At 33.3% G+C, this 9,061-nt stretch overlaps 1 protein-coding gene across 1 annotated transcript in view; it reads left to right on the top strand.

Moving 5' to 3' along the window:
• Positions 1–218: 218 nt before the first annotated feature.
• Positions 219–9,061, top strand: part of LOC137408384 (coiled-coil domain-containing protein 81-like) — a 40,021-nt gene continuing 31,178 nt past the window's right edge. The window contains exons 1-5 of the mRNA XM_068094896.1: positions 219–355; positions 689–750; positions 1,373–1,529; positions 3,424–3,543; positions 6,042–6,178. Of these exons, the coding sequence (XP_067950997.1) occupies positions 265–355; positions 689–750; positions 1,373–1,529; positions 3,424–3,543; positions 6,042–6,178 (567 nt within the window). The 5' untranslated portion in view covers positions 219–264. The remainder of the gene's footprint in view (positions 356–688; positions 751–1,372; positions 1,530–3,423; positions 3,544–6,041; positions 6,179–9,061) is intronic.

Raw genomic sequence — 9,061 nt, 5'->3', positions numbered from 1 at the left:
CTCTAGCTAGAGAGCAAGGCTGCGCGATGCGAGCTATATTATGTTAAGGTCAAGGATGCTCGCGCTCATTCGCGCTTAATCCCGTTATTGACCAATTAACTTCGCTTTATACCATAGCAACGTCACTCTAGCCTAGTAACTAATCTACGTTTCGGCATGAAGAAGAGAATGATCTGCTAGGCAGAAGACATTACTTTAAGTTGATTTTGAACAGAATCTCGTTAAATACACGATTTTTATTTAGTGATTTTCAATTTACTTATCATGCCACAAGCAGCATCAGAAGAGAATATTGCTGGGAACATTCAAGACAACAGGTTCTATAAACTTAAGCGTACGGGAGCGTCTGCCGATGGTAAGCACGAGTATTCTCAATAGTTTTAATTTCTATTTTGTCATAGCGTGAAATGAAACTATGTAATCGATTTTTGATTTCAACCAGTTAGTATTTAGGGGTAACTATTTTGGGAATAAAAAGAATTGTTAAGTTGTTTGTGGGACAATATTAGCCTGATGGTCATATATGAGTACCAATAAGAGTTCAAAATTGATCTGTCTGTTTGTTACGTTAAAAGAATTTGCTAGAGCAATTTATTATCAAAATTTTTGCTAGTACATATTAACATTTTGCTCTCAAATTGCTACGGAAAGTCTTAATTGTGAAACAATGTGAATATTTCTTTTATAGATATTGTAAATGTCTGGAACTATGTATCAGCCTACATCAACAGTCAAATGCAGAAAGGCAAGGTTAGTATGTAGTTGGTTGATGCTTGTTATAGTTTTTGAGGACCTGAGTTTATTTCTTTTTTTGTGCTGTATTAAGTGTTTTAATTGAAACACTCAAAGCCTTTTTAGAATGAGATTTTTTAAATGTTACAAGCTTTCATCTTTGCAAAACTATCATTTTAGAATAAGTCTACTTGCCATGATTTTACTGTATTATAGAGTTACTATCACTAGCTGCTGATAGAGACTTTGGAGATGTTGGAATTGTCAGGGTTCATATTATCAACATGTTCTTATGAAAATGTGTTAAGTTTTATGTTTTTATTGTAAGATTAACAAACCGGAACCCATTTGTATTATAGTTCAGCTGCAAAAAGTTTATGAGTTTTTTATGTTTATTGCAGTACTAAGCATGTTTCTTCAACTCTGTGGTAAAATTTATCGATAAAAAAATTTGAATTGGTGATGAAGTATTTTATATCTAGTAGAGTAGTTTTAATGACTTCATTTCGCATTCATGTAAATACACTTGACCAATAAATTAGTAACGTGAATGAAACAAAGATGCCTAGGATTGATATCCTTTTGTTTGTGTAACCTCACCAGCAAATCATGCAATTAAATTTGTTTGTATGCTTTGTAGGGAGTAAACATAACCGGATTGGGTCAGTTTACATTCTTGCACAGAAAAAGTGATGTCGGCAACAACAAATATCTCTTGGTTCAGAGGCCTGTTTTCGTACTTTCTGAGCGATTCGCTCAACAACATCAGATCTCTTCAACTAAGCATCACCTCAATGGTTAGTTATGTTTCAGCAGTGCTTTGGGCTACTAGTTGAGTGTTAATTCTTTCATTCTTTGTAACTATAATTGGTGATTATTGGTAACTATTATTATTATTGGTAATATCATTATTATTGGTACTATTATTGTAACTATAATTGGTGATTGGTGATAATTGGTGATTCATTATCAGTTATCATCAGTTGCAGAGTCCTACAGCCGATCTGTCAGGTCTGATTATCTGCCAAGTCTCTGTTTGCATATCGCTGTTGCTGAGCGTGTACATTAAGGTCTCTTCAAACGCAAGAGTTTCTGTTCCTTTGACTACCTTCATGTCTTTGGTTTTTGACAAAAGCTGCGAATTATTTTTTTGCCTTTAGACTGAGGCATAATATCTTAATAATAGGCATGAGCAAACAATTACTTGGTCTTTGTGAGATCATCGAAGATTCGGTTTATCAATGTATCAAGAAACAATAAAGCAATGTGCTATAGTACTGTAATTGAGGGGTGTTGGAGAACTGGGTTGATGAGTGTCTTACCACTTGACTCTGTGTACCAAATCACATGACAGGAAATAGTTATGTCTTTAATAGTGAATGGATATTGGGTTAGGATATTGGCCTCAGTTTGCTAGAATTTTTTAGAATTACTATTCAGTGTTTTAATTTTAGCTTAATTCTTATTTAAGTTTAAATAATAAGTCGCTTCATTCTTACTTTTTTGAGATTCTGTTTATCAATCTATTTTCGTTGTAAGTTATGCTCTCTTAGGAGTTCATTTTATTGCAAATTATTTTTAAGTTACTTTGGCTTTTTTCAAATGTCAGCAGAATTTTTTTTTAAATAACTTTTATGAATGCTTTTACAGCAGGGTCACTCAGTACTAAACAGCATGGATGTTAAAGAAAAGATTGCAGTAAAATTTTGTAGAGATCAATGAGAAACATCTGAAAGTCAAAGAGTATAAAAGAAAGTTAGAAAGTTGATCTATCCGTGTAGCAATACGTATTGTATTGGTACACACATGTGGCTATACACACTTTAATATATGTGAGGTTGAAATGTTTTTTTTTCTTTTTTTCTTGTAATAACTTTCATTGACCTTTTCTCGGTAATAAAACAATTTAAGTCTCTGAAATAATTTATTGAGAACTCATTCACAATGATGCCAACAGCTGCTCATTTTACAAGAGCATGATTTCTGAGAATGGCAAACAATGTATTGAAATATGTTGACATTACTGATAAGCCTTCAACAGTCTTATAATGTACACAAACTTCTCGACTTACAGGTGTACAGGTCTGTGTGTATCTTGATATTTTGTTTACTATTCCTTTTGGCACTTGTTCTGTTAGCTAATTTTGCATATGCCTGAAAAACGAAAAAAGTGAGTCAATCATTGTCAACCATATTCTGACTGAGTGAAAAATAGATTGGTATAATTCATTGCGTAATATTCTGTATGAGTCAAACTTGGTCAACCTCTTCTTTAATACTAAAGTTATTCGTTAAAATTTTAATTTAATTTTTTATCAAGATTTGTTCCCTCTCTGCTGCATATATGGCACTTTATTCTAAACCGGACTTGTCCTTGAACTAAATATACTATGGCCATCTGTGCATGGAGTTTGGTGCAAAAGCAATTGTGGCACCACCAATGATCCTTCCGTGATTTGAACCCCTGACCTACTGATTATATGCCAGCGTACTAACCACTGAACCACTGCTGCTCCTTAAATAAAATTAAACTGTTCAAAAATAAAAAAATTTTGTCAAGTATCCATATACATTCACATATATATCTATATATTTCTATCCATGTATATATATAGTATAGATTTCAAAACAATTATAGAAGGTACCAACAAAAAGCATCTTGGAATTCTACAAGCTCTCCACTTGTTGCAGGTCAGGTGCAGGTATCTGACTTGAACTACTCTGCTGTCGCTTTCGATACTCCTTTCACCAGAGACGTAGTAGAAGAGTGTGTCAGGGATGTTATCAACGAGTTTTCACGAGCTCTTAGTGGTTTGTTTGGTCTTCATTTTTTCCTCTTTTGCTGTGAAACTTGCTATATATTTTTTAATGTGATCGGTTGTTTTCTGATGACAGTTTACGGAACTAAAGTTAAACCTTTATGTACAATAACATAAAACTTATTCTAAAAGTTGCTGTGAAATTTTAGTAGATTTTTTACTGTACACTCGAAGTACCTTCCGACGTACGGCATTGAAAGTTTCTCAAATCATCAAAATTGCATAGGTGAAAGCGAAGAGCTAGGTCAGAAATAAGACGACATAAAAAATAGTAATGAATTTATAGGATAAGAATGTTTCAACGTCACTTAGTTTAAGTTAAGAGCAAATTATGACACCAACTCCTGAATCCTCACATCACCATGGCTAAACTTCTGTTCTTGTACTTCTAAAGCAAAGTAACATTAAAAAACCTTTTTATTGACTATCATTTCTTCAATTGAATTTTTTTAAACATAGTGTGTTTAATAATGTGTGGTAATGCGTTTGTTGTATCTGATGTTTAATATAGTTTTTTTATGGCATTGGTTTTACTTCTGTATGTATTACTTTCAATACTCTTTTGCAGTGAAAAAAAGAATTGAATTACAGGGCATTTTTATCGGAATATTTGTTTTAACAAATATTTGCCATAACGTTCCATGTTTTTACTCGATATAGAAGATCTCAGAATGAGTTAACTCTGAAGTTAGGCTGTACGTTGAAAAAACATTAATGCCCAAGAAAGGATCTTTCAAGTTGCAATGTTATACACTTCTGTGCAATAGGTCTTCTGTATTGCATTTGCTAGTAGTTTTAGTAGCTGACATTTTATTGCTCCCATTTAATCCTTTTTAGCTAATATCCTCTTTTCCAGTCATCAATTTATATTGTTATTTATGAGTGATAAAATTTTCTGTGTACAAGGCCTCTGAGCTTGTTCAAAAATTTTTTGTTTAAATCCATCACAAGCCAGTTGACTGTACTTCATACTCGGACCAGATATTTTCCAAGTTTTGATCAAAAGTTGTTTCGTTCTTCTAAGGCTTTTGAGCGGTCGCAACTCCTAAACAAAGTTTGGTTAAGGCGGGCATCATTATATGTCATTAGCATTTGATTAGCTAATTAGTGCTGAGCTCAGTCTGAACTACGGTCAACATCTTGTTATATGTGATTGAATGGTTTATGATGTGAATTACATACGCTCTTTATTAAATAATTTTATTGGCATTATTTTGACTAATTTTATTTAATCTATTGTTTGTAGCGTGTTTGATCTTTTATAAAGGTTGAAGGATTATTGGATTAGTGCAACATTAAATATAAATAGATGTTTCAGTCGGTTATAGTACATTGTGAGAAGTTTAGTACGAAGTGTGCAGTTTAGTACGATGCGTGCAGTTTAGTACAATGTGTGCAGTTTAGTTCAATGTGTGCAGTTTAGTACAATGTGTGCAGTTTAGTATGATGCGTACAGTTTAGTATGATGCGTGCAGTTTAGTACAATGTGTGCAGTTTAGTACAATGCGTGCAGTTTAGTACGATGCGTGCAGTTTAGTACGATGCATGCAGTTTAGTACGATGCATGCAGTTTAGTACAATGTGTGCAGTTTAGTTCAATGTGTGCAGTTTAGTACGATGTGTGCAGTTTAGTACGATGTGTGCAGTTTAGTACGATGCGTACAGTTTTGTATGATGTGTGCAGTTTAGTACAATGTGTGCAGTTTAGTACGATGTGTGCAGTTTAGTACAATGCGTGCAGTTTAGTACAATGTGTGCAGCTCAGGTTTTTGTTACAATAAACCAGCATAGGTTCAAAATGGCAGGAGTTTGTTAAACCATCTCCAAAACCAAGGAACCTTTTTAATTTTGGAGCTGAAAGTATTAGAGTAGCATAGGTTTATAACTGTTTTAGCTTTGTGTATCTTAAACAAGCATTGGGAATTTTTGGCCATTTAGAATGATTGTAAGTTATTTTTCTGTTCAAAATTGCAGGTAACCAAACTATTGACATCGTCTACCCTTTGCCACCTTTCTTGGTATAGCTAGAACTAGGTGGTATTTTTGGTGTTATTTCAATATAAACATGTTCACGCTAGGGGCTGAAGATAGTCAAATCTTTTGAGTCAACGAATGTTAGACTGCTGTTTAAACAAGTTATTTTAACACATAAATCTGTTTGCTGATCTAATTAGAAATTAATTACGTTTGGATGAATTAGCTGCAAGCATGAAAATTCACACGTCAAACAAGTGAAAAAATTTTTATTAGCCATTTTAATGTGACAACTCGATTGGTTTCAGCATGAATGATAATTGCACATTTAGTGCAGCTCTCTGTTTATATGAGAAGTTGTTACAGTTACAAGTTATCAACAAAGCACTTTAAGCGCATCAACAAAGATTTAACTCCCGTGTTTACTTTTTACTTTGAGATCTGTCAATTTTATCATTTAAAATTATTTATTAGGCTGTTCTGATTTATTCTTATACTTGCAGTCATTTTTTACAGCCGGTAGGAACATTGAGTTCTCCTTTGCGACCGTTGGTCGTCTTTCGATCAGAAACCGTAAGCTGAAGATGAGATTCTATAAGGAGTTTATAAACTCTTTTGAAGGGGCTGACGAAATCTTAAGCAGCATGAAAGATGTAAGTATGATATAAAATTGTAATCTAATAATAGTACAATAAATAATAGTGTTAAAGTGAGCAAGTTGAAGGAGTCGTCCAAATATGGGACAGACAACTTTTGATAATTTGGTTCATGTACTTTCAAGTGTTCAGTGCTATGTTGATGACCTGGTTATCATAATTATAGTGAAGCCTTCTATGATTGATACTGTTGTGTGAAAAATAATAATTGCAGAGGTCGAAAGAGTTATGTTATACAAATATATTCCACTCACTCGAGTGAGTCTTAGGTGTAATAAATAATTGACTGAGTAATAGAGCTAACAATAGAGTTAACAGTAAAATCTAGATAGAGCACAGACAAAAAAGCTAATAATGATAGCAAATTGTTGTTTATAAGATTCTACAGAGTTATAGAGTAAACAATAGAGTGAACAATAGAGTGAACAGTGAAATTTAAGGCAGAGCAAAAAAGCTAATAATGATTATAGCAGGCAGTTACCCATGTGCCACTGTGTAGTAAATTGGCCAATCAAATGGCTGATAAAAGTAATAACAAAATGAATCAAATGCCTAGGCAATAGTAGTAGTCATCTCTACCGCATCATGGGCAGACAACTCAACTGTAAAGTAGTGAGTTTTATATTGACGGTAGCTAAAAATTAATGGCAGTTTATAATACTAGCAACTTAGCATAGTGCAAAAGGGGAAAGCTAATAGTCACAGGAATGATTTAAAGCATATTCCTAAACTACACATCCTTACTGCAACAAGGTGGGCCTTTCTAAACGCCCCCCCCCCTCCTTTGGCTTACTAATACTTCTATATTTTCTTTGATTTTGTAGTTCCGAACAATTATTTCCAAAAAATAGAAGTTTTCTGTTTACTCTCACAAAAAAGGTTGGGCAGTGAATAATTTTAATGCTTACCTTCGGGAGATGATAGACAATGCATAGGTCCAACAATTCAACTCATTCATGTTTTATGAGACCACTGCGGTTGTGGCCTTTGTTGGGGGTTAGAGAGCGTGGGGTCTTTTACTGTATTGGGCATGCGGCAATGACACCAGCTAACTTTGTTACATTCAGTCCTCCCATTTCTCGTCTTTCACTAATAATAAGGTACAGTTTTGTTCGCTGTTCGCAATATACAGCATATTGCTGATATACTTGAAAATAACCAGCAAGTTGTTCGAATTCATGCATTTCTGTTTGTAATAAAATTATAGTACCTTTTAATTTTGTCATGTTTCGGTCTGAAAAACTGCGCTTTAATAATGCTCCATTCAAATGTTAATGTAGCAAGTGTGCAACATTTATCATATACATGTAAGTTTAAAATGAATTACCAAATCAAATAATTGGTTTTCACATAAAAAATTTTCAAAAATAAAATGTTTTTTAAAATTGCAGATAAAAATAAAACGATTATTGAGTCTCATTATTATCAGATTTCACATATGGTATTTAAAAAACAGGTAATTGATGCAGACTTAGAGCTAGGATTTGGTAGTTATCTAGATTATAAACGTCTCAAAAGTAAAATTTGAACTTCCACGTTTGTTATTATTCCTATCAGTAGAAAATTGATGCAAATAAATAGCATTCATTTAGTCTTTTCTTCATTTGTCTTCCCTTACTTGTCCATATTTCACATCTAAACTTGCTGTTAACCAAATCACTTGAACCTTTCTGATTTAGTGCCAAAATAGGGTAGACAACTTCTCAGAACATCCAAAGTTTCATATTGTTCACCTACAGTTCTGTACATCTTATAAAACCCTTGCTCCACAGATATATCTGTCATTTTCTTTTTGCAAGGCAGTTTCTAATTGCAATATTTTTCTTTCCTGTCATTTGCTTAAAGCAAAGTCGTCTTGTTTGTATGTTTGCTTATAGTATACTCATTTGTGATTTGCTAGTCAATCATGACCGTAAGTTGTCTCCCTTGTGCTACCTAGTATCAGCTAGTATGTGTACCTATTGTATTGAGAGCTTTAGTTCCTAGATGAGGCCCTGAATATCTGTATGCATGATATTAGCTGTAGTATAGTTTTTATCGTGTGGCTAGTAACCTACAAAATGGATGCTAATGAATTTTTTGCAAAGTTCCAAGCTATGATTAAGTCAATTGCTTGTTTGTAGATTTTCTTTGTAAGCTCTCTCCATTCTCTCTCACAAGAGTTGGTTATGAGCAGTTCTTTTGAATGCATGTAGTTTTCATGGCTACAAAGCTACAGAGAAAGTGTATTTCTGTCTTTGTCTCCCTCAAAATGTACAACTAGTGTAACAAAGAGAGAAGGGACTATGCGCTGGGATAGTTATATATACTGTATGTGGTTTAATCAATTCTCAGCATGCTGCGGCTAACATCTTTATAGTTACTATAAATATTGTGGTTTATTATAGCTAATTGACAGCTTGTGAAACACTCTGAATTGTGTTTAAATATTTTAATTAATATTAAAATACTGTTTTCATACTTCAATTAATATTAAAATACTGTGAAACGTATTATAATACTAATCTTCCTTCCTGGTCTTAAAAAATGGATAATTCAAATGACTATTTGCATCGACTAAAATTCCATTTGGTTCGGAAAAGCGATTTCTTGAATAGGTTGCTACAAGTACATCGCGATAAGACAGAATGCATCAAGGATAACAACTTAGGTGATTTACTGGTCAAATGACTTTTTCTTTTTGCTTTGGATGCTACTCACTTTGTATTTCGAAGTGCAGCAACTCTTAAATCTCATATTTGGAGTTTTCCTCCACTTTTTATGATTAATGGCAAACATTTGCATAATTAAAAAGTATAAAAGCTGATAGCAAATGAAAAGTACAATCATGGAGTTGTTTTCTCTCAGAATTCTACTCATGTGCCAACTCAAGATGTTTTC

This window comes from Watersipora subatra, chromosome 11, assembly GCF_963576615.1.
Source record: "Watersipora subatra chromosome 11, tzWatSuba1.1, whole genome shotgun sequence".
NCBI lineage: Eukaryota > Metazoa > Bryozoa > Gymnolaemata > Cheilostomatida > Watersiporidae > Watersipora > Watersipora subatra.
Note: the sequence above shows the minus strand (reverse complement) of the source record. Positions and strands in the feature narration are given on the sequence as shown.